General features: G+C 40.7%; 1 protein-coding gene across 2 annotated transcripts; it reads right to left on the bottom strand.

Moving 5' to 3' along the window:
* Positions 1–4,519: 4,519 nt before the first annotated feature.
* Positions 4,520–27,238, bottom strand: LOC311240075 (SUMO-conjugating enzyme UBC9-like). 2 transcript variants are annotated; one of them, XM_084328598.1, is made up of 7 exons: positions 26,880–27,238; positions 26,124–26,212; positions 25,216–25,299; positions 14,814–14,886; positions 13,795–13,904; positions 13,176–13,255; positions 4,520–8,027 (listed from the first exon to the last, which is right to left on the bottom strand). In XM_084328598.1, exons 2-7 carry the CDS (start codon positions 26,187–26,189, stop codon positions 7,964–7,966), a joined length of 477 nt encoding a protein of 158 aa, XP_084184724.1. In that variant the 5' UTR covers positions 26,190–26,212; positions 26,880–27,238; the 3' UTR covers positions 4,520–7,963. The 2 variants fall into 2 exon arrangements, with proteins under 2 accessions (XP_084184724.1, XP_084184725.1); XM_084328599.1 differs by having other exon boundaries at positions 26,124–26,209.
* Between the last annotated feature and the right edge of the window lie 387 nt (positions 27,239–27,625).

Genomic DNA, 27,625 nt, shown 5'->3' with positions numbered 1-27,625 from the left:
TCCTATTTACATCCATATGTCATCTTTCTCTCCCATTACAGAAGCCGAGACCCTGACACTGGTAACGTCGAACCGACTACATGCCAGCTGGACCCCACTCCTCCAGACCATAGCACCGGACATCCTCCCATTCCTAACTGCAACCATCAACTCCTCACTCAACTCGGGGGTGGTCCCCACCTCCCTAAAACAAGCCAGAGTCACGCCCCTCATAAAAAAACCAACCCTGAACCCCACCGTCATAGGCAACTATCGTCCTGTCCCTCTTCTCTCCTTCCTTTCTAAAACACTTGAATGTGCTGTATCCAACCAACATACTGCTTATCTCTTACAGAATGATCTCGTAGACCCTAATCAGTCTGGCTTCCGGACTGGCCACTCCACAGAAACGGCCCTCATTGCGGTCACAGAGGCACTTCACTTAGCAAAAGCGAAAGGCCTCTCCTCTGTCCTGATTCTCCTAGATCTATCTGCAGTCTTCGACACAGTCAACCATCAGATCCTCCGCGCGGCCCTCGCAAGATTGGGAGTGGCTGGATCTGCGCTGACATGGCTGACATCATACCTCAATGACCGCTCCTACCAAGTGTCATGGAGAGGGACCCTGTCGGCCACCCGCCCCCTGCGGACGGGTGTCCCCCAGGGCTCGGTTCTAGGACCCCTTCTCTTCTCCCTCTACACTAAATCACTGGGTAACATTATAACGTCTCATGGCTTCTCGTATCATTGTTATGCAGATGATACTCAACTCTTCCTCTCCTTCCCTCCCTCAGATATCCACGTCTCTGAGCGGATCTCGGCTTGTCTGTCCGACATCTCCGCCTGGATGACGACCAACCACCTCAAACTGAACCTAAGCTAAACAGAATTGCTCCACCTGCCGGCCAAATCCTCCCCCCTGACCGACCTTTCCATCACAGTCGAGAATGCAGCTGTGACCGCGTCCCGACCGCCAAGAACCTTGATGTTGTCCTCGACGACCAGTTGAAGGTCTCTGCTCACATCGCGACAACCAGAACCTGTAGATTCCTCCTGAGCAACATCAGAAGGATCCACCCCTTCCTGACAAAAGAAGCCACCCAACTCCTCGTCCAATCAACAGTCATCTCCCACCTCGACTACTGCAACGCACTGCTCGCTGGCCTCCCGGCCACTGCCACCAAGCCTCTTCAACTCGTTCAAAAACGCAGCGGCCCGCCTGATCTCAAACCTACCGAAGTCGGCTCATGTCACCCCACTTCTTAGGGACCTGCACTGGCTCCCCATTGCTGCACCTATCCGCTTCAAGGCCCTCGACCTAGCATACCATGTGGCAAAGGGAACCGCTCCTGCCTACCTCCGGTCTCTAACTAGACACCCTCAAGACCCCTACGCTCTGCATCTTCTGGCCGCCTCAGACCTACTCCTATCCAAGCTCCGGGAGGGTAATCAAAGAGAAGCCGCCTATTCTCAGTCCTTGCCCCACAATGGTGGAATGAACTACCCACTAGGGCTGCAACGATTAGTCGACATAATCGACGACGTCGATTATAAATAATCGTCGACGAGAAATTGTTGCGTCGATAAGTAATTAAAAAAAAAAAAAAAAAAAAAAAAAATGTACTACCTATCTTTGTGAGAGTGGCTTCTCAGGGTTCCAGACAACATCATAACATGATGATCCCATAGCAAATTTTGGACATTGAAAACATTGTTCCCCTGCAGGAGATGATGATCAGACTAGACACACAATACATTACACACGCACTCCTCTCACTCACACACAGCGATCAGAGTAAGACACACACACATACACACTCCTCTCACTCACACACAGCGATCAGAGTAAGACACACACACATTCACACTCCTCTCTCACACACAGCGATCAGAGTAAGACACACACACATTCACACTCCTCTCACTCACACACAGCGATCAGAGTAAGACACACACACATACACAAATTACACAGTACACACCTCTCACTCACACAGCGATCAGAGTAAGACACACACAAATTACACAGTACACACACTCCTCTCACTCACACAGCGATCAGAGTAAGACACACACACATACACACACACACGGACTCCTCTCACACACAGCAAACAAAAAACCTAGAAGTCTGTCTGATCTGACTCATCCCCCTCTCCCCTTACAGCTGTTCCACGTCACCCTCCTGGTCCTGGACCAAGTTACAGCCCCATCAGCCGCGGTGCTGGGGGCAAATGCTGCTAGTTATTTCTTTTTTATTATTATTTTTTTAGTTATTTAAAGTACACTTCCACTTTAATTTGTATTATTTAATTTATTTATCTTGTTATGAGTGATTGCTGTATTGTTCTTCAAATACATTTTCATTTAAAGTGGCTTAAGATCCAAATTCAAATGTTTCATGAGTCATTATTTTAATTTGCTATGGGATCATCACGTTATGATGTTGTTGTTTGGTCCTGACAAGAGTCTCAAAGTCTGGGGTGATGGTAGACAAGCAACTCTGAGGTCATGCTCAATGTCCAATCTGTTCCTCTGCTCTGTCTTCAGCTGGACCAGAGCTGAGAAGCCACTTTCACAAAGATAGGTAGTTAAAAAAAAATATATCCTTTTTTTTTTTTTTTACATAATTGGTTTTCGATTAGTCGACTAATCGAAAAAATAATCAACAGATTAGTCGACTACCAAATTAGTCATTAGTTGCAGCCCTACTACCCACCCCAGTTAGGACAGCCGAATCCCGTCCAACCTTTCGCCGTCGACTAAAGACGCACTTCTTCAACCATTATCTGAAATAATAATTAAAAAAAAAAAATCTAACCCTAACTAACCTTACTGTCATGCACTTGTCCTAATAAACTAACCTACACTGTAACATGCAACACTTTGATGAACATTGTTAGTTACTCAGCTGATAGAGTTGTACCCTTCCTGATGACTTGTCGTACAGAATTTTAAGTCGCTTTGGATAAAAGCGTCAGCTAAATGACTAAATGTAAATGTTAATGTAAATAAACAGATATTGACACTACATATTATGGCCATCCTCCACACTCTCCTAAGGCCACTTTCAGCCCATTCACTGTGGGAATGCAAGAAAAGAAAAAACGTTTTCATTGGCAAGTGGAGAATGACGACCAACTCCTGACCTGGGAATGCGTCCCTGCGGAGACAGTGTCCAAGGCTGTGGTAGCTGGAGTGAGGGGAGCTCAGGTCTGATTCAGGTTCTGCATAGTGAGGCAGCAGTAGAGGAGGTACCTGGGGACATTCCACAGCCCTGACCTAAGACAAGAGATAGATATACGTCACACGTCACGTATGCATGAAAGCACAGACACATGCACAATTTAATAAGTCTACCAGCTGCTGGTAGCCAAGCCGTGCACAGCTGGACACCTGTTGCAAGCAGTTTGGAAGAGATGCATTAAAATAGGTCACTCACCTGTGCCTCTGTTGTTTTTGTCGCCTCTGTATGGGCCAGGAAGGTCATAGTGACTAACCACAAGAGAGGCGAAAACAAAAGGTGTTAAAATTCTAAAGAGGTCACACGTCACCAACAGAGCATAATGCTTCGGATAGGATACGTTTCGTTTTAATATACATATATAAAGATGCTGAAGATGAACAGTCAGCCTGACTTTGATGCATGTAGCAAAAAAATTAACATTGCTTTCAGCGCTTTATTTATGATAGAAAAAATAGAAAAAGAAAGAATATCCAAACCAACAGTTCCAAGTTATAGGCCTACTGTAGGTATATTTAAAAAACGCTTTGGTTAAGTCGGTTGCAGATGTCGCAGAGCCATTTTGTGTTGCAGTTGCTCGAACATGTAGAGCCCTTAATTATGCCGACCATAATACGGTCACTCATACAGCGATGTGCTCACTCACCGGTCAGAGTTCCTTTGCCATCCAAAAGTCCCACGTCTGAAATTGGACTCCATGTTGTTTGCCTAATTGAATTGGTTAATGATTGATATTTGTGGACCACGCGGATCGTCCAACGTGAACGCCGTTACCAAGGTGACTTGTTGTGACACAAAAGGATGCCGTGTATCCCGCTCATCACCTGTTGATCGTTTTAAAATGCACTTGCGGTTCAGAGCCATTTTCCTAATGATTGAGGCATCACATTACATTTAGGCTGCGTGATCATGAGATCCAAATATAAACGCTGTGCACAACCATGTTGGTTACCTATAATATTTATTGTACTTTGACTCAACACTGACAGCTGATGGTTAGATAGAGGCCTCTGAATATTTGTGTAGTTTTCTTCCAACATGGCTGCCTGTCACCATTGGTAAACAATTTAGAAAGATTATGCCAAATGTTTGTGCAGTGGTAATCGGTAAAACATGAAATTACTGTTCCACAGACTTGTTAACACACAATCCAGTAATAAAGCACCAAATTGATTTTTTTTTTATTATATATATATTTCTCATATCAACACATAGCAACCATCGATCCTCCCAATGTGGACAAGTGGGCATTGTAAACATTGTCAAAAGGCCTCTACTGTAATGAAGCTAAACACATTTTGTACTTCTTGTATTCAACTTTATTTCACAACTTTATTACATGTATTGTGTTCATTACTTTTAATACCACACACAAATGTCAACTGGCTAAAACAATATAAAACATAGCTTCCACAATTCTCAGTATTTATATTATGTACATGCACTCATGTCTCCAGAGGTCAGAACCTCTTTGGCCTTCCATCTTTCTGAAGTGCACTTTCAGCTGTCTTCCTTGCTGGTTGAGGGCAATGAGGGGCCATTCCAATGAAAATCATTCAGCTAATTTATTTAATTGCCAAGTGGAAATAAGAGAAATGTAAGCGCTTTTTGACATTAGAATGGCTATATTTTGCATGTCTAAGAGCTTGAATCTGTTGAATGAATGACGTCGAATACAATACGACAGGATATGCTTGACTATATACATGTCAAAACTGTTTACCCCACAAATTGCAGTCAATGAGTGACAGAGCAAAGAAAACAAAAATCATCAAGCATTCTGGTAATAGGAACCCCCCCCCCCAATTCATAGCATACTAATGTATTTTGAGAAGCAGACTGTATACTGGTATGAATGTATTAAAGCCCATTATCACAACTCGTTCTCCAGTCGCTCTGGGCTGGTTTATTTAATAGAACCTACACTCGTCATTATGGATGTGCTGAAACCAGTCTCACTACAGATAACAGTTCCGATTACTATAGCTTCCAGTATGGTCCCATACGGAGTAGCGAAGAGATCCACTAGTTTAACAGTAAATTAATACATAGACCATTATTTTAGATGATTTATATAGTATCAATATTCTCTGCTAGAGACATTTACTCTATTTCTGTGTCAAAGATGCAGAAGTTCACGTGGCTTTGCTTTCATGCAACACATTGCTCTTGGCATCAGGTTTTAGTATGAACCATATTCACACGGCAGCCATTTTGCTCTCATGTCATGCTCAGGTTGGGTTCCTCTAAGCAGGGGCGTAGCTGGGGGGGGTAGCTTAGGATGATTCCAAGGGCCCAGCACGGGGGGGGGGGGGGGGGGGGGGGGGGGGGCAAAAAAAAAAAAAAATGTTTTTTTTTTTACTAGACATCACTCAGGTGTATTATTGATGCTCTCATTGATACCATGTTTGTTTCTGAAGTGTGTGTGTGAGATATATATAGAGAGAGGGGGGGCTTTGGTAGACTATTGCATTGGTCCATTCATTGAAGATGAACGCGATGCGACATCCTTTACTAGGCTCACCCACCAACAGTGCAGGTGCTGAACTGCTGATCCGAATGTATAGGTAAAAACCATATTATGCGTTTTCATCAATAAAAAAAAATGGCACAAAAAAAAAAAACGCTCGCGCGCTCGCATTCACTGGGGGCCTACAAATACATTCTTTCATGGGGCCCAGAATCTGGAGCTACACCCCTGCCTCTAAGCATGACACTATGAGCAAAATGGCCACCATATGAATATGAATATGGTCAATTGGGGAAAGTTCTCCTGCTATTTTAGACCGATACCGACATGATGTCAACACATCCCTAATCGTCATAGTTCCACAAATATACGTTTGTAACACAAACACCAAAAGATGAGCTTGTCATGCTTCTGGGGAAACTTAAAACAGCGTTATAATAGACCAGCCACGTTTATTCTACACCAACGAGAGGCTATTGACATTATTCACACAGCGGCCATTTTGCTATTATGTTCTAGGGTGGAAAGAATCCCAACCTGAGCATGATATAAGAGCAAAATGCCTGCCATGTGAATATGGTTATTAATAACCACAGATCTTGGAGGGGGGGGCATAGTGTTCAGGATACAGCACTCTTTACAAAGCCTGTTTCAAGTGTATTTATGACATCACTCAGATGGTGTAAATACACTATGGGTATTTCTAAGGACTGTTCTTTCCCCATGACTGCTGAAGTGATCTGAGGGGCACACAGCACCACCTAGTTCCTACAGAGTTAACTACACCCCGAGAGATTACAATTAATTTAATTCCTAACAGTCCCAGAACCACCCCAAACAGTTATATTACTACCAAACTAAGAACCACCCTAAATCCCCCCCCCCCACCCCAGGGACTGTCCTCAAACACCTTATTTTTTTTTAATCTTATTTTATTTATTATTATTTTATTTTAAATACCATACCAGACCATTTTTATTGTCCCCAAGATGTCGGGACGCCCTTAAATTTCAAGGCATACTCACCCCACTACGCCAATCACATCATAGCATAAAGTTAACCTTTGACCTGCAGTGAAGACAATCGGACAAAGGTAATCTTACGCAATACTCCACACAGATGCCAAGAAACCCATCCAATTTGTGTGTCATTTCAATCCATCGATAAAGCATTTGCAATTTGCACCAACGTTTTGGTTTTGATACAAGTAATAATTGTTAGCTTTTATTTTTTTTTAGCTTCCAGTAACATCGCTAAGAAAAACTAAACAAAAAATATTTAAAAGGTTTCTTTAAAAAATGGGTGGAGTATCCCTTTAGTGTTAAGGTGGTATTGGGAAACCTGGGCCTTTGTGATGAATAGGGGATGAAGGCAGAGTGAAGAAAAATAAGTATGCAAGGGAACTCGCGCCAAGTTCATAAATCATGTCCTAGAATTATGTAGCTCGACACAAAGCCATCAAAAATATTTTTTTTCTTCCTTTTATCAACATTTTACACTGAAGGGATTTTTTTTTAACGTGTGCCACGTTGTAATATTTAAGCTGGCAGTTTCACTCAAGTGTAACCCTGTATTGATTGGACAGACCGAATTAACTTAAAGACAGCTAAAAACCTGTAGGATGGCCTCGAGTGCATTAAAAGGGAGATGACGACTTCACAGGAGACTGCGGCAACCCGAGCCAGAGTGGTCTGCGTCTCGCCAAACCCGACGTTCAGCCATACAAATAAGAAGTCTCAAGATGAGATCTTATTTCTATCGCTTTGGCATTAACATTACCGTAATACATTAATGTAACATGTGGAAGCAGGACAACGCTCATGGTAAAAAAAAAGGAGGTATAGATTATACAAGAATTTGGCAAAACTAGCAATACATAGGATACAATATTGACACCTTTCCAAGAATCGTGAACTATGCATTTAGGATTTATTTGAATGCGCAAATCTGTAGTTCTAGAATGTTGGCAACAATTTGACCTTTATTGACCCGGTCTCGAATGCCATCCTCTTTTCTTGATCCTCCAAATCGCAACTGTGGGAAGCGACGGTTGCAATTGGAGGGAACAAGAAAAGAGGGCGGGGCTCGAGATAGGTTTGTCCTTGTGAGGCAGGTTTGCTTAACTCCTGTATAATCTATAGGTCATGGGAAAAGAACAATGAAAACAGTAGATTCTTATTGGAGTGGTCCTTCAGGTGCGGCCTGCCTTGCCGTTCAATACCCATATCTGTTCAGGCTGCTCAGGCGGGATGAAGGCGCGCTCTCTCTCTCTATGTGGGGGCAAACTTCTTGGCCTGCGCCCTCACCCTCTTCTCATAGTCCATCCTGTTCTGACTAGAACACCAAAAGAAGGTAAAAAGACAATTAAACATACGACACCTGGGAGCTGTAGATAACATCCAGCCACTAGATGTCACACTAGAGCACCAGCGTGTCATTTATCCAATCAGGTTCATTCTAGCATTCCATGTGGGGAAATGGGAAGTAGGGAAGGGGATACATGCATATGATCAACGTACATGTTGGACCCGCACATTTCTTTTTACCTCTTAAGCCCTAGCCATATTTTCAGAAAGAGATTGTTCCACTTCTACGAAGGTCCATTTGCATGTTCTTGGTATCTAGGGACATCTATGGATCTCAGGGAATGTATTCCCAGTGTCAGAAATATTGTGTCCGTTATTAGGCTTGAGTAAATTGTAATGAACCAAAAGGAGAATATAAATTCTCTTAAATCTTTTAATCTTTGACGGTGAATAACACCATGCTAAAAAAATAATCTGTACTTACAGTAGATTTCAATCACGGTCTTTGCTGCCCCGATACACATGCCTGGTGGTACTAAATCCAGATTGAAAGGTAATTTATAGGCCTGATATTCTATATTCATATTTAAAATTGCATGTGTCTGGATGGCAAAATTCCGTAATGTATCTACAAAAAAACCTGTAAATCATCTGCCCTTTATTTATTTGCTTAGAGGTTTTGTACACTTGATCTCAAGAAGGTGCTGAATAAGATTTTCACGTCTGGTCAATGTTAGCATGGTGTTATTCACCGTCAAATATGAAATAAAAATGTATATTCTCCTTTGGCTCATTACAATTTATTCAAGCATAGTAACAGACACAATATTCCCTGATGTCCATAGATGTCCCTAGTAAGGCTGAGCCCGAACGTTCGATCGTTACGCTGGCGTTCGGATTTTAATTAATGGGTTCGAACCTTCGCAAAAAATAATAAAAACCGAGGCGCGCGAGTCGAGGTGAGGAGGCGCGCGTCACCGCTCGGCTCATTTATTCAGCAGCTGTAACGGCAAGTGGGAAGAAGTCACCTGTGTGCAAACACTTTAAATTAGCGGAGGATAAAGGAAAGGCTGCGTGTCAAATGTGCGACAAGCACTTGGCATTCCACGGTCACGGTGGCACATCAAATCTGGCTGCTCATTTAAAAAAAATTAAGTAGGCCCCATTGGCAGGGTGCGAACCATGGGGGAGCCCTTAATGAAGCATCAGCTCCGCTGAAAACATGAATACTGACAATAAATGCTATTTTTGCCATGCATTTCTATTTCTCAATTTTCTGTATAGTCATCGTGTATAATGCGTAAAATTACAAAATGTACGATTCATGATTGCTCACTAATTCGCCGTAATAGATAGCGAAATGCATGCTATTCTTGCATCGGAACATGGTGGCGCTGCAGGCTCAAATCAAACTTCACCCACGTTTTATCAGAAGAAAAAACAAAACATCTGCTTCTGTTTTAAAATGTAAGGTAAGACCTGCTTTTCCTAATTACAGTAACTGCATTATCATTATTGCTCATTTATAAATTTTCTATGGTATGTGTAGTGGCCGCTTGTCATTCCCTAATATTGTGACAACGCGCCACGATGCACCTACTTTTCTACTCGGGTCGGGTAACAAAAGTTGTGGATGTTGACAGAATTGAATGTCCAGGCTGCAGCTGATGTAGTTTGTAAGGTTTATTGTCCAAAAGAAAATGATGATTGAAAACAGAACAGTTTGCGTCTCTCTATTGCTCTGTGGCTCCGGTAGGAAACATTGCTCTAATTACAGAGCCTACAGTATATAAGAGGTGGTTTGCCCCTAGTGTTGCGCTTGTCTCGTGTCTTTTAGTGTTGGATCATGGTCTGAACATGTGTATTTCAATATGTGCGTCTTCATCATGCATGCAGACCTGTGTGGACTATGTGTGGTTCTGTAACGTTACTCATCTACAGCAAGTGTCACAGTAAAGTCCTGGCGTTGCGTGCCACTGACCAACCAACCCCCCTGCCTATTGGGCGCTAATTAGAAGTATCGCCATTCGCCATGTGCAGGCTGCTGCGCGATGCCCTGTTGGCCTGGCCTCAAATAAATGTAATAAGAACAAAATGATATAGGCTAATAATAATAACAAATTCATTATTTTAGGTACATAAACTGGATCTGGACGGCGGGCCCACCTCCTCAACCACGCAGACACTAATGCAATTTGATAATAAACCAATGAGCGAGAAGAGAAAGAAGGAGTTATTGGATTTCATTGCTTTGGACATCATCAGACAGTCAGTACTGGATCTAACTAAATGGATTTATGGATTGGATACACATTTATGGAAAGTTCAAGCCCGCCAGACCAGAAAGCTTCTGGGAGACATGCGACGGCTATTCCAATTCATTCGGCGATGTTCTACCGGGCCGGCAGCAAAAAGTGAGTCTGCGTTATATGATATTATGTCCGACTGCTGTCGGACCCCGATACGGGTCGTCTTTTCCCTTAATTTTCTTCTGAGTGCTTTGTTTACATGAACAGCCACCACTGTAAACAAAAAAAATCACTGATAGACTATGCAATGCCGCCTCCCGTAGGATCTATAATGATAAAATGAATTAATAAAAAAGCGAACATTCAAACGTCCGTTCGAAAAACCCTGGCGAACTCCGAACCAGTGTTAATTTTGGCAGCTATTTAAATTTTTGTTTTAGTCTTAGTCATGTGTCAAATGCTCCTTTTTAGTTATCATATCACCTTCAATATCACCTTCATTTATTTTTCGTTTAGTCAGTTTTAGTCAACTACAGGTCTGACCATTTTAGTCTTAGTCAGTTTTAGTCTCGATTTTGTCTTTTTTGTTTTAGTCTAGATTTAGTTGCAGAAAACAGATGACATTTTTGTCTAGGTTTCGTCAATGGAAAAAAAGGCACTCTTGTAATGCAATTCTATGTACCGCTACAGTCAGTCAAATTCACATTAATTTCTATTGGTATCATAGATTCATGTAGACGCCCCTCTCCCCACTCCCCCCATAACGTAATGAGTTAAAGATGTAAACAGGTAAAGACCCTCACCAGTCTTAAAATAACAAAAACAGTAAAGTGAACCGAACGTTTCCACAGCCCATGGGAAGCAGACATGACCCCTGGTTGTACAAAAATAATATATATATATACATATAGAGCATATAAGTGCTCCATATACACCATAAGACATAATCAAACCAATAGTTTTAGTCATGTGTCAAATGCTCCTTTTTAGTTATCATATTTAGTCACCTTCATTTATTTTTCGTTTAGTCAGTTTTAGTCAACTACAGGTCTGAGCATTTTAGTCTTAGTCAGTTTTAGTCTCGATTTTGTCTTTTTTGTTTTAGTCTAGATTTAGTCAGGGGAAAAAGCTTTGTTGGCGAACATATTTAGTCATCATTTTCGTTGACAAAATTAACACTGCTCCGAACCGTAAAAACAGGGTTCGGGGACAGCCTTAGTCCCTAGATACCAAGAACATGCAAATGGACCTTGTAGAAGTGGCGCAATCTTCCATTTACTTGGGTATATACGTTTGGGCGATTTTTCAGAAAATAGGGCTAGGGCTTAAGAGGTTACGTTGTTAACACATTCAGTGCCATTCACTGATTTACACGTTTCTAACACCCGACTGTTGAGTGCCAATCACATGTTAACACGTTTCTGGATCGTTTTTAATTTTTTCGATTTTAATACCCTATTCCATCCAGGGAGCCTGGTGTTATCATAGGGAATGAGTCTGAGATCACAAAAGTTCAATACCACCACCGCCTGGTAGGATGCGGCCGGTATTGCACATCCTTTGAAACGTTGAGTCTTGGGCTGTGCGTCGATTATATAGGTCCGGGCGGACTTTTCTTTGTCGGACAAGTGTAGTGGTTCTAATGCTCGGATTGAGAAGAAACAATTACTCCCGTGGTGGATTCTGTGTTGGATTATGTTGGCAAAACGATGGACATCAATACTTGGAATCGCTATCAGATAATTGGAATATTCTTTTCCGGGTACATCCTAGTCAAGGTAAGGGCTATATGGTATCAATCTTGTGTTGATCCAAGAATGTTTTCATTGTGATCCGAGCGTATGTGTGTAATGCTACTCCATAACGTATTCCGTTGGTGACGATCAAAGCAAAGAAAAACGACCCCCGCCCCCCCCCCCACCCTTTCATGCATTCATGATGGAACTTAATACCGATCATATGCATTTGATTTTTTAATTGTAGCGTGTGTAGGGACAAAACGTCAATGGATTTAGTATAATACACATTGCGGCTTATAACCAGCCTCTCAGGAATTGGCCCGGATCATTCCGAAATAACACTCATATTCACCACGGTATAAAACGGGAACGTATGGACAAATTATTTCTTTTTTGCATCTTGACCGAAAGAAACCCAGTGTCAAATGACTATAGTATTGTATCCATAGCTATAATATAGAATATAGTTACTTATAGCTCTACAAACAAGGTGACGGACTCCATTAGTTTAATGGGTTGCATCGCATTGCCGTTTCCCGGAAGAGGCGTGGCACAGAATGTGTTAAAGATGGAGCATTCTTGATCAATAGATGTCAGGAGTGTCAAACTTAAGCCCCAGGGGAATGTTCATCAGGCCCCAAGACTGTTCACTTATCAATACATTTTGGTCTGCTGCCTCTCCTAGCCCCAATTCACTGGCTGTGATACAAATCAAACACACCTCTGTCTTCATGCCCAGCAATACAAATTGTCTCGACTTTTCATGCAAACATGCAGAGCGTTATCTGCACCTGCATTGTGTTTGGTCAATAGTCCAACTCTGCTTTCTTGGGCCATTGGAGGAGGACCCAGTGTTTGGACTTGAGTTGTACCTCGTGTTTATATTTACTTTTGCTTTTAGTAATAGAATAATAGTATTCTACTTCGTTCTCCAATGTGTAATTTACATGGTAAAAATGTTTTATCTATAATAAAGCCAATATCCATAAATGATGCCTCCTTACCCACCCTTTAGCCTTCCTTTGTATTCATTGAGGCACTCAAGTTCAACACTCCTGGACAACCCATTTAATTGCTTTTCAATATTAGAATTTTGAAGAAAATGCACTTCATGCCTTGGGCATTATGAAAGTGAATGGCCGGTATGTGGGATAGACTGAGTGAAAGCATAAAGCCTGAGACACTGACCAGTAGATTGTGTAGGCTTCTGCTTGTGCTGGGTCTTGGATGTTGGGCTCGTTCAACAGCTCCTGGATGCCCAGAAGGATCTGAAAACACAGTGGGTACAACACACATTAAAAAGGGAAAAACCCACCCTAAAAACAGAATTTACATTGCGCTATTCAAATGATCTTAGGTCTATAAAAACACAGACAACCGTCTCCCTAAGCTGGAAATCTAATCTAAAATCTAAGGATCAAGACTTGAATTTGAGATGTCATCTAATTAAATTGTTAGCAGACTTTGTGGGCTCGTAGAAACTTTGCTTAAGCCATTACATCTAAATGAGCTTTATTTAAATGTAGGGGCCTACAGCTCTGAATCAGAAAATGTACACATATCCTTGTCAAATCACCATGGGTTACTGTCATGGTGTCCTAGCAGTTGTTCCACTATTCACCGTCTACGGAGCAGCTCCAGGATCTGTCTCTAGATGACATCATCACCAGAGTCTTGTCTCTCCGGTATTCAGCTTAAGGAGAGACTTGGTCATATTCACAAATCGAAACTGAGCTGTACTGTCAATATATGCTAATTATATATGGATTTTTCCTTTAACAAAAGTGTGTGTGTATTCAGCTCCTACCTGTTTAATGGTGATGGCAGGCCTCCAATCTTTGTCTTCCTCCAGGATAGACAGACACACAGTGCCTGATGGGTAGACATTGGGGTGGAATATAGGCGGCTCAAACTTGCCTGAGCAGAAATAGGTAATAAAAACAGATCACAAAATTCAGTATTTGAACATTGATGGAAAGTATTAAATGATCCCTTTAATTTTCATGTTGAAATAATAACACCTGCAATATTAACACAACGATAACCTTATCTGGACAGGATCCAAATTTTTATTTCTTTATTATTATGTCTAGGTGGTATACTTCAGGCTACAGAACACAAGATGCCATTATTGTGCATTCAACATGTCTACTCACCCAATTCGTTGCAGGACATAGAGTCAACTGTACAAATCACTGGATGTAAATAGCCCTAATGCAAGGCTTACAATGACTTGTTCTCCAGGAGCAGAAACATAAATATATATATATATATATTCTGAATTTACCCTGCGAGATTCAAAGTAGTGAAGGTATTCTCAATCATTTTCACATCATGTGCCTATTTTCCCTGTGCTTCAGAATTGCTCAACAGCTTTCATTTTTACCATTGGCTTAATGTATATATAAAAATAGGCACATATGTGAAAATTATTGAGAATACCTTCACTACTTTGAATCTCACAGGGTAAGCGTGGATAGACTGTGCTGAGAAATTACTACCAATCAACAACATCATTGGTAAGTAGTAAATAGGGCTAGGGGTCCAAAATTCTCAACTTCCTTGTCTTTTTTCAATCATTTAACGGTTTGGTTGCAGATCTCCTCCAAACACACTTAGCACGTCTCTGCCTACTAGTGATGCTCACAGCTGCGTTCCTAGTATTTGATTATGGAAAAGAAGCAGCCAATCTGACCGTGGCCTAAAGATGCACTTCAAGCGAGGAGCTTTTGTCGACCAATTGGCAAATGTTAAAATGGTCACACTATGGAAAGAGTGGCATCTCAAGTACACTACAAGACAACCCGATTGGTCGGCGGTACTCACATTTGGGCGGTGAAGAGGGGTAGTCATCTTTGAAGAGCATTCTGAGTTTGTACTGGCCTCCCTCCCACAGGGTCTAAGAGGAAGGTTGAAAAGAAAGGAAGGAATGATCACCGCTTCCATGAGCGTCAAGTCTCATCATGCAGTTATTACCAGGAGCGCTGCCATGCTTCCACATGTTAAATTAATGCACTGTTAAACCAACATTATGAGAAATGCTCTTGCAGTCTTCTCCAGACTCAGACAAGATAGATACCAATTCCTTCTGTGTGTTCAGTAGAAAACTATCCGACAGCAAGCTAGCCTAAGCACAAATTAATGGAAGCGGATACAGACCACCAAGCCTAGCTGTTGGCCAAAAACTCCTCTCCTGAAGTTTTGTAATATGTAATTACTCTGGGCCTTCACTAAGAATACGTTATTTGTGTCTACAAGTATGTTTTCAAATGCTGATTCAAATTCATTGTATGTGATTTGTTTGTTTTTCCTATGCTTTAAATGTGAGTTATATGATGTTTTATGCCTATATCCAAATTAAAGTTAACATTTTTGACAGACGTCTTGTAAACGTCATTTGAACTGTAAATTGTCTGTTCTTTTTTATTTTACAAATGGCCAACAGCTAGGCTAGTGGTCCGTATGTGCTTCCATTAATTTGTGCTAAGCAAGGCTAGGCTAGCTTGCAAGTGGATTGCTTTCTACTGAACGCACAGAGAAAATTGGTATCCATCTTCTTGTCTGACTCTGGAAAAGGCATTAAGTGCATTTCCCATAATGTTGACATGTTCCTAAACACATTGAGTGCCACGGACGCGTTTTGTCGTTAGTTCAAGCCAACCTTTGAGTGCCCCCGACGCTATACAGCATGTTTGCTTTTTTTTATTTATTGGTGATTTGAATTCATATTTCATCAATCGAGCCTCGGGTTAGTGCTGCAGTCTCTCTGAGCTCAATTGGGAAGATACCGCCCCCTATCGTCTCTCCCTGTGGTACTGCACCCCATTACTTTACACTGCTGAAGGGGGGGTGGCCAGTTTGCTCATTTTACTTTTCCCTCAAGCCAACTGAAGGATCGATTGTGCTCGCCTGCCCGGAAAACGCGTGGATTATGTATTTACAGGACCCAACACTGTAATCAATAAGCGTGATTGATATTTGGAATGGCGATCAGGAATTGGAATAATCTTTTTGGATAACATCTGATCTCAGGTAAGGAATTTATTTTACCAGTTTTAGGATAATCAGAGCTGTTTTCACAGAGATATAAGCGTTTGGCCTATGCGTGTGTGTGGCTGTGATCGCTGATGAGGAAATGAGAATAGATTTTTCAGCCCGCCTCTATAGCGTGCATAAGTACACATATACTATCGATAATCTAGCGTTTATTTGAAAACGATTCATAAATAGGCCGAAAAATTACAGTTTGTGTATGCTAGAATATTCCAGTAAATGCCTTTTATCACGGAATCTATATATTTTCCTGAATAACGAGGGCTTTTCAAAATGCTATAAAACAAAAATGAAGCTATTATAAATCAATCCGTTTCGACAATGTTGAGTGCAAACAAGTCATTGATAAGAGACAGGCAGATTAGACACATAATTTAAAACAGAGATTATGCATTCACAACGCTATCATTGAAGTGGGTCCTGGCATTTAACCATGTTTCCCATGTTAATGGCCGGGCAGAGCTTTTGCACACCTAGTCACAAGGGCCCAGGAGTTCAAAATGTTTAATCCCTATCGGATTGGATCAGATTTGTATTTTGGGTAGTTGAAACCAAAAAACAGGATTAGAATCACTTTGATATCCGATCAGATCAGGAAATTAAATCCAAGCTTTAATCTGGATCAAATCTTCAAAACGGGTAGTTCAAACTGACAACACAGGATTGGGATCAGTTTGATCCAAAAAAACTGGATTATCTTGATCCCACCAGAGGAGTGAGTTTCCAGTGGATTACCAGAGCAAAATGTATACAATTTATTTAAAAATATGTTTCAATATGAATAAGATGGCAACATTTGTTAACTGAAATAATAAAAAGCCTTCATGGCAAATCAATTTTATTGTAAATGTTTTGGTCACGTGGTGGCCTATTTAGTTTTCAACCAAATGTTGATGACATAAATGTTTATGCTCATAAAAGTATCACAACTAAGATTGTCAATCACAAATGTAATTTAGATTACAGAAAAAATATCTTCACCCAAAAAAAAGTCCATCATCCGTCATCACCTTCAGCAAACTGAAACCTCAGAATTTAGCTCCTCAAAGCACGCCTGGATGATCAGCTGCCTTTGAATTAATGTTTTTTTGTCGTTACCCTAGTGAGAGTATTTTTTATTATTACAATTCCATTATGATTTTATGTCCTTTATGTATTTAACAATATAATTAGACATTATAGACGTCTCTGCAATGTGGTCTCTTGTCTTCCTTGTATTCTTTTTCATATCCACTAGATATGACTAGGGATGGGTACAGAATTCGGTACTTTTAAAAGGTACTTACCGAAACACGTTGGTACTACCGAGTAACGATTCACGTGAGATACCGGTTAAAAAAATATATAAATATATATAAAAAAATGTCATGTCAACGTTCACACGCACAATATACGCTTACCTAGGATTCGACTTGATTCAACAACAAAGCAGTCGGGGCAATGGCAAGCCGAAAACGGTCGAAAGTGTGGTTATTTGAAGTTTGGATTTTTTTATTTTATTTTTTTTACAACTGAGGTAGGTAGATTACATTTTAGAGACTAAAGTACAGAAAAAAGGTACTGTTGGGTACCGGTATCGATTCACAGGTACCGGTACCGTATCGGTTCAAATGTGAAAGGTACCCATCCCTAGATATGACACTAGGTAGGATACTGATATTCAGGATCTAGTAATCTTGAAAAGTCTGAATCTGGATAAGGGTGATCCTATCCTGGATTGCTTTGAAATACCGGGACAAAATCTGGCCCGAGTTGTCTGATACTGGATCACAAAAAAATCAGGATCAGATAGGGATTAAACGAGGTTTTAAGTACTGTGGTGGAAAATAAAACCACAACAGTTATGAAATATGTTTATGAATAATAGAGATTTTAGACTAATCCGGCCTTTTTAACAGTTGATGCTGCAAAAACGTATCTTCACTGCATGATATTCTCACACATTGAATACTGCTTTACAAACTGGTAATTTGCTGGTGTCACTGTCATGAAACACATCAAACAGCTTCATCATAGAGCCATCAAGGTATTTGCCAGGAAACCATTGGCATACCACCATTGCAATATTTTGAAACAATATAGGTTTTTGAGCTTTGAAAATTTAAAAGTCTTAAAAAGCTCTTGTTTCATCTACAAATGCCTACATGGACTAGCTCCCCCTCCTGTACAGGAATTCATCTACAAAAAAAGAAACACTGGACTCTGCACCAGGTCAGACACCAGAGGTGACTGCATGGTCCAATGTAGACTGACCACGTTTGGCCAAAACGTCCCGTCCATAAAAGGCAGTCAAACATGCAACAGTCTCCCCATTTCCATAAGGGAAAGCCCCACCCTTGCTTCTTTTAGAGGGCAGCTCAAAAAAATGGCTGAAGACCAACCTGTCATGTGAACACATGTATGTAACATATCTCTAGCCACACATATCTTTAGGTCCTTTACTCTTCTCCCTTTACATGTTAGCGCTGGGTGATATCATCAGAGAACATAATGTAAGTTTCCATAGCTATGCGGATGATGCACAACTAGGGATGCTCGATATTGGCTTTTTTACCGATACCGATATTGTCCAACTCTTAATTTCCGATACCAATATATGCAGGGTTTCCCCCCCCCAAAAAATCTGTTCCCTTATTTGCTAAACTTAATACAACTTGTAAATGAGTTAATTCTTTTTATTTGTCCAACAGTATTGTGTCCCAATGCTGGTGGAAAGACTGTAATTAAACATTAAAACACCTGCAGCTTATAGTCCAGTGCGGCTTATATATGTACACATCATTCAATTTAGCTGCTGCGGCTTATATTCAGGTGCGGCTTATAGTGCGAAAATTACGGTAACTACCTAAAACTAAACAAGAACAAAACTGAAATTCTAATTATCTGCCCCAAAACAAAAAATAATAAAGAACCTGGGAGGACTAACCCAGGGTATCTGCAGGTTTAGCCCAGTCAGATTTAATGCTTTTTAAGACTTTTTAATGCCACTCAGAATTAAATTTAATACCAATTTCACAATAACAAAAATCATGCAACGACACCAATTAGTTTAAGTTTAGGGACACATTGGTCCAAAGATGTTTATTAAAACATAACTTGGAAACTTAAAAATCTTGAACTTAAAGGAGTAACTGGATTGGATGAATTTCAACAAAGGGGTGACCAAACATAAATAGCAAATATAGCTATACAAAATATACCAGGGGCCAAGCAGCCACTGTCAGAACACATAACTATTACCACCCTCCCCAGGGTATCAAAAAAGTCAACCAACAAACAAGATTCTTGTGCCGGATCTCCTCTCTGGTAAACAAGAATACCCTGAAGACTCTAACAGGAGCACTCATTCAAGGGTACTACGACTATGCTTGCACCTCATGGTACCAAAGCACCTCAAAGGCCCTAAAAACAAGATTACAAACATCACAAAACAAACTGGTCAGACTACTGCTTAACCTCACTCCTAAAACCCACTTTACCCCTGCCCACATTCAAAACCGCTCTTAACACTTTGGTTGCCTAAGGTTAAATTAATGATATACCATAGATTGCCAGCGCTATTTGTCTATGGAGAACGTCCCCTTCTTTGCAGGGCTATAACTTTTTAAATTCTATTGCTACATTGCCATTATTAGGGCCCATTCAAAGTCCTATATGTATTGTTCATTGTGTAGCAACGTTAAACTTTTTCATTCACATATTCATAGTAAAGTATGGTCTAATGTATAAGTATGTTTTCATCTCTTTCTGCAGCTTTCTCCAGAACGTGATATATAGCCCCAAATGCATTATATTGATGATGAAATACAGTTTGATGGCAATCAGCGCGATATAAAAAATTCCAACTAGACGTACTTCTAGAAGTTACTACACGTCATCTGATGTTGACCGGATGGGCGAGGGGGCGTTTATAATTCCGTGGGCAGCGTTATACCAATCATCTAATGTGGGTCAAATGTTGATAATATCAGTTATTATCGAAGACGGTAACGTTACACGCTGAAACTCACCCCAGTCTCCGCGCGCCGTTGGGCGATCATCGTCGAGTAGAAATTTTATCATTATGGGATATATTATTACCCGGTCCATCTCCAGCTTGTATAATGGTATATACGTCCAAATCATGTTGTTTATCGAGTTATTGGCAATCGATCGCTATGTAGTGTGACGAGCTAGAGTGCCGGAACCTATCCCGAGTGGCCGGAAGCAATACGGACATCTAGCACAACCTCTACTGCGCTTCCTGTTAAGCGGTTGCGCGATCGGCCACCAGATGGCGCTCCTGAACCGCCAGAGAGCTCAGTGGGTCCTGCTGGTGAATCTCAGGCCAGCGGAGGGACATTATGAATCCGATCGCAGATTTTTGAAATATTGATATAAAGACGACGTACAGCGTCCCCCGGCAACTTTAGCATGGCCAGCAAAGACGTCTAAAGACGGGTCCCGGCACCCAAAGTGTTAAAGAGCACCTACGGGAGGCTGCAATTAGAAACTGGGCACCGTAAATGTCCAAACCCCCCCCCCCCCCCTCCTAATGTACAGTCTCCTCCCCATCATATGTATATATTTTCTGTTAGGATCTCTGGGCAACAGTACTGTATATTTGCATATCGTATATGTCACAATTGTAACACTACAGTACTATATAGTATACCTGTATGTCATGTATGTCCCTATGCCATTAATGTCATGATGTCATGCATGTTGAGTATGTCATAAATGTCATGTCACTATAATTGAAAATGGGGGACCCTGATGTAAACAAGACACGTCTTTCTCTGGTCTGCATCCCCTTAACAATTGTGTGTATTGAGCCGTACTGTATTGTACCCATTCTGCAATCTGTTAAATAAAGTTCTCATTCATTCATCCAGTTGTTTTGTTTTTGTGGTTTTGGTTGAATGAATGAATACTTTGTTTAACAGATTGCAGAATGGGTACAATACAGTACGGCTCAATACACACAATTGTTAAGGGGATGCAGACCAGAGAAAGACGTTTGTCTTGTTTACATCAGGGTCCCCCATTTTCAATTCATAGTGACATTTATGACACTCAACATACATGACATTTATGGGATAGGGACATACAGGTATATAGTACTGTACCGTTACATTTGTGACATATACGATATGCAAATATACAGTACTGTTACCCATAGATCCTAACATACATGGGAGGATACTGTACGTCATTAGGAGGGGGTGGGTGGGAGGAAGAAATACATAGTGGGTGAAGCTCTCATCGAACATAAACACAAACGTGTCCTTGTTATTTTCAAGTTAAGACCTCAGCTTCAAGCTTTGGCGTGGAGCCAAATGTTATCCGGACTTCTGTTGGTGCAGATGTTATAGTCCTACCTGAGATGGCGCAGCTGGTGTGGAGGCAGGGGCCGAAAATAAATGTGAAATAGTAGTTTGCAGGCGGTTTTTGCAGAGCGCTCAGCATGTGCGACGCGACTGCTCTTTTTTTTTTGTTGCAGCAGGGCTTGTGATGGTATTTGACTGGGACCAACCATCGCGCAAACAGTGGATTGTCGAGCCAGTTCTCGTTATTGCGTGCAAATGCAAATGCTAAACTAAACTAAACTAAACGTAACGCTAGCGTTATCGCTTCGCCTTGCTAACGTTAGCTAGACTCCGTTGCTGAAATGGTTCCCCGGCCAACACATTACACAAGGAGTTGTGTTGGTTCCGCCCCATTCCGGTCTGCGTGATTCTACAACACGGTCAATGAAAAGTCAAACTTTATCTCCCGTTAACCGTTTTCCCCCAGATTTCATAATAAAACATAAGATGACATGGCATTTTATCTTTCCTTTCTATGGCATTTTTAAGACCTCTGAAAATGGATTTAAGACATTTTAAGACAAACTAAGGCCTTAATTATTGATAAACAAATTTAAGACCTTTTAAGACTTTTTAAGGATCCGCGGACACCCTGCTAACCCCTTGGATCAAATCTGAGGTCACAAGTCTCGGGGTTATCATAGATTCAGAACTGAACTTCAATTCTCATATACAAAGTGACCAAAACATCGTTCTTCCATCTCAGAAATATAGCAAAAGTACGACCATTTATTAATCAAAACGATGCTGAGAAGCTAATTCATGCATTCATATCTAGCCGGTTAGACTACTGTAATGCACTTTTTACAGGTCTCCCTAAGAAAACCACAGAGAGGCTTCAGCTAATCCAAAACTCTGCAGCCCGACTGCTTACTAAAACCAAAAGGAGAGAGCACATTAGTCCAGTCTTAGCTGCTCTACACTGGCTTCCTGTAACATTTTGAATTTACTTCAAGGTCCTTCTCCTTACATACAAAGCTCTAAATGGACAGTGTTACAAAGGGTCAGATTAAACCGAATATATATATTTATTACTTGAGATATATTGTATAATATTTGTATATCGTCCGATATCCCTTGTATATTCTTTGTACATATACACGGAATATCCCTTTACCTAGGTACAGGCCAGACCATAATATTCGTTCTCCTATTGGACAGCGACCCCTAGGCGCCAACGGCCATACCCCCAATGGCAAGTTCAAAGCTACCGCTAAGACATGTCTCAACATGTCCAGGTTTGCGCAGTAATACGAGACAGAACTGAGGTTGGCACTAGATTATTCACCTTACGTAAAAATACGTCGCAGGTGGATACAGAAGCACTTAGACCAAAACGTTGAAGCCTTCACCACGATACAACGTGCCGTGAAGTGGGCCCTTTTTGCCCCTAAATAGAGCCTTGAGAACCGCGTGCGAATTGATAGCTAAAGTGTCAGAGTTTAACGCTGTATCGTCGAGTTCGACTTATTCTATTGTAAAGTAATAGTCTATTATTTATAGTGTATCGTGCGGCTACCGTTCTACAGTGACCAGCATTACCACCGGTTCGTCGTACCGAGCTAGTGCACTTATCCAAGCTGGGCGGCCTAAACTCGTGCCGCCATCCGCGGAGTCCTAGACGAGAACCGTTGGATATGTACACCGGAGAACCTACACCGACGAATGCAGAGCCTTTTCTGGCTGGATTATATTGCTTTGGTACTGTGGCTGCTGGAGCAGAGAACCGTCTACCCCACTGCTGTGTGGGATCTACCCTGTGAGGAGCACCGTCGAGCCCGCCTCTAGGACCCACAGAGGCTGGCTAGCTTTCATCCATGCTGTTTTGCATACCGGAGTATAGCTGTTGCTTTGTCTACGGACCAAGGGATTATTGCACCGTCTCCTGTATCTGGAGTCTCTTTATTCCTCGTTGATCCAGACTTTGCTCCCGACCATTCCTCTCCCCTGCTGGCTTACAACCGGAGGGAACCCCCTTAGTATCTCCAGCTGACTACGAGTGTGCCTTATGTAATTCTTATGCTACAGGTGGTGTCAATTATACCCATCTTAATATGCTCATGGACTTACGCTCTTGACCTACTTAAGTGTTCTTCGCCATATAAGCGCAATTCATAATTCTCAATATTGTAACCTATTGTTGCTGCTCTGATAATAAATACTTCTAAATATAACTTTCTTTGTTAAGCCGTGTTCTTGTGTGGGTGTTCACCAGATATACCGTGTACTGTATGGCCAGTAATTAAAGTACATAACTAAGTAGTGGTTTAATGATACCATACTCTCAATACAGTCAGGGAATTGTACCCCTCAGTTACAGACAGGGACCTAGCTACATCGCCAACACTAATAAATTACAGGCCAGCAAGAACAGAAAGGCCTATTGGGATGCTAGATCCTAATGTGAAACACTGATTTACCTTACCTTGCTACCTCTCTATCTTTTTTTATGCTCGCTTATGCCTGTATTTTTTACTGTTGTGAGGCACATTGAACTGCAACTTCTGTATGAAAAGTGCTATACAAATAAAGTTTATTATTATTACTAGTATTTCTGTGTATTGCTGTTATGTATTTGTAAAAAAAAAAAAAAAAAATGTTTTTATGTATTTGTACATTTCTTACTGTTTCTATGAGTCCTGTTTTTATGTTTGGGGACAACAATTAGCCTTGTGCTAAATCCGGCAATTTTTACACTCCATTGTTCATTAATTTTGCATTGTCCCGTCCAAATAAACAAATTAAATAAATAAATAAATAGATATACATAAATACTCTGTTAACTAACATGAAGTATAGCATGAAGTATACGGACACGTCAGTCCATAGGTCCGGTTTCATGCCAGAATGCCAGGATCAAGGTCAAGACAGCTTTACAAATAAGAGCACGATAGACTTTCTCCCTTTGGTCAACTCTGTAGTAGAATCAATAGGACCATGAGGCCATGCAGAGGCTCTTTGTTTATTAATGTGTTATTTATTTACATTTTGCCCAAAAAAAAACACTCCGAACTCAGTTTTGATCTTGTAATAAATAAATAAATAAAACTAAACAGATGTGAATAGAATAATATATATGGACACTGGACATATATTTACTTCTAAAGTTTACCAAACTAGGGCTGGGTGATTTTATTTGATTATTTTAATAATTAGCACAATAAAATTTGCAATGATAAATTAATTGTTGATAATTATAAATAGGAATAATTTGATTATCAGTTTTTATCAACCTACCCAATGCAGCAAGATCCGTCAATCACATGTGCGAAATAGGCTTGATCAGGCAATCAGGCATTAGGAACAGGCTTCTGTGACGGTAATGTAAAATACCTACTTACAACAATACCAAACAAGATAGAATGTGATGTCTACATTGTGCTTCTACCCAATAGTGCGCCACAGTATTTGGTTATTTTTCTACAAATTAATTTGATTCAACATGGACACATCAGAAAACCTCTCCCTCTTCCTGGTTGTGTACAGAACACAGGAGATCGCCGAAAAAAACAAAGCTGCACTTTCTCTAATCTGATAAATCATGGAAACCTATATTTTACATAATAAAAAAAACTGGTTCATTCAAGGTTCAGTCTTCAGTCCTAGTCCTCTCCAAATATAAAACGTTATGCATATCATGATAAATATAATCAACATCAATCAATGAGAAAACTAAAAACAGTTTTTGACTATATCACCCAGCCCTATAACATATAGCATTAGAAACGTCATGACAAAGATCTTATCCTTTTAAGTGTCTATATGATTATAAAATATACCCTATGAAATGTAGCTTTTGGATGATACGACACCAGGAGATGACTTACTCCTTTCTTTCCAGGGATGGCACACTCCCAGTTCATCAGATTCATAGTGCCATCAGGATTCTTAGTTGGCACGGCAACAAATCCCTGCATAATAAAGTAGAGTGAAAACTTTTAGTTAATATATGACGATGTTCTGGGACATTATCCCTGTGTATCCTCCTCATTCATCATTAATTTAAGAATGCCTTAAAAAGGGGCACTTCACCAAAAAAACAATGCTGATTTAATTTGCACATAATCTCACATACATCCAAAAACTCTTAAATCTGTTTTGCACACACATTCATTTAATTTGACAGTTATTGAAAGTCAATTCGTTTGAATATGGCCATCAGAGATGTCATGAGGGACATTGAAACCTTGTGTTGTGTAAATTACAGCTCAATTAAATTATAAGGTAGCAGTCCCTATAAAACAAGGTATTGCTATTTTCTTCATCTATGTCATTCCATGGTGCTGTAATCAACACAACACAAGGATTCAATGTCCCTGATGACATCACTGGTGGCCATATGCAAACCCATTTACTCTCAAACTAAACAAATGTGTATTGCACTACCACAGGACCTAGCATGTCCTACCATGCTCTGTGTAAATAACTCATGTACATATACCAATATGCCCTACTTTGATTACTTGTATTATGCACAATGTCGTTCTATTGGATTCTTATTATATTATGCACAATCGTTGCGGGCAAGACCCCCGCATTTCATTGTATACTTGTATGCTGTGACAAATAAAACTCTTGACTTGAGCGCAAAACTGTTGAGGTTTTGGATGTGTGTGAGATTATGTGCAAAATAAATCAGCCTTGTTTTATGGTGAAATTCCCCTCTGACAATTAAATGAACGAATAAAAGACTCAATTAAAAAAACACAGCCAATTCAAGAGCTGTATAACTCACAAATGGGTGGTCTTTTCTCCACGCCTTGCGCTCCTGGGACAGTCTGCTCAGAGCGATGCCAGACATTACTGCTCATCAACACCTCCCTGCTGAAATCATATCAAAGTCAAAGAGAGAAATAAATTAGATGGATATATAGCAGACACTACTCTTATCCGGCATAATGTTACATGGTGATAAACAATTGTTCTATAAATAATCTTAAATAGTGATACTTTTCTGCCAATACCGACAAGTTGTATTTTTTCCTTTATAACAAGACTCTAAAATTGAAGGCAAAAGTATTGCCAATTAACTGAGCCTGTAGCCAACCGTGGTGGTGGTAGGCATCGTTTTGTGCCGATAGTCTAATAATTGAACATAAACAAAAATTCCTCCCTAGAACATTTACGCCATGACGTTGAGTTTATGCTTCCAGTTGTGTGCTCCGTGGGGCCCGACGCCGCGCCGCACACAGCAGCATGTCAACAGGCCCGCAAACACACTGCGAGCGCCTCGACGGTTTGTGCAAAACAGCGCCATTAACGTTGCCAGTTTACAAATATTTAACTAAAGCAAAATTCCATAACGCACACCGGGCGGTACTGGCGAGTCAATACTGGTCACTTTGACGTCGAAACATATGGTTGTAAACAAAGCCGCTACTGCTCATAAGAAAAATTAACGCTAGATCCAGGTTAGCGTTCGCCAGCTAGCAAGACAGCAATTCGTATCGCGTTCAGTTGTAATAGGCGATAACCTTTCAAATAAACTTACCGTATCAAGTTGGCAATCAGACTCAGATAAGTAGCTAGCTAACGTTAGCCAAGAAAAGGTTGAGTGGAGTGGCGGAGTGGGTTATGATGGTAACGCTAGTAGGCTAGCTTGTTTGCTAACGCTATATTAGCTAACGGTATGCTAGCTAAAAGTGAACAACCCACCAAAATACAAAACCCTTTTGGTGGTTAAAACAAAGCTATTGGGCTAATTAGGACCGGGTTGAACAATCACTTGAAAATACTATATAACTAACGTTCCTTTAAAATCTCCAATCTACGGGTATCGTTGTTTATTGATGAGAATTCAACACATTTTGTGTAAGACAATGCGTCTCGTATAGCGCTTCGTTAGCTAGCTAGCATATCGACAGAAAGGACCCCAATTTGTTTATTTCGTCAGGCCCTTCAGGCAGTTTGCCGGGCAACCTTTTCCTGCGTCAAGAGTTGTCGGCCATAACTGTTGTGGCATTTTTAACCTTGGACGGATGGGAACCAACTATCAATAGATGATAAACATAGCCTATAAACATAATTTCAACAAATCAGCATTGTGATTATTCTAGATATTTTGTATATATTTTTAACAGCATTTTCTCATTCATAGCTAATGTCAGTAAGCCTGGGCAGTCTTATCTATAATTATATGCTTCTATCTATAATCTATAATTAAATCCTATGCCCTCTTAACAATTGTGTGTATTGAGCTGTACTGTATTGTACCCATTCTGCAATCTGTTAATAAAG

Source organism: Notolepis coatsorum (assembly GCF_963971535.1).
Source record: "Notolepis coatsorum genome assembly, chromosome: 14".
NCBI lineage: Eukaryota > Metazoa > Chordata > Actinopteri > Aulopiformes > Paralepididae > Notolepis > Notolepis coatsorum.
Note: the sequence above shows the minus strand (reverse complement) of the source record. Positions and strands in the feature narration are given on the sequence as shown.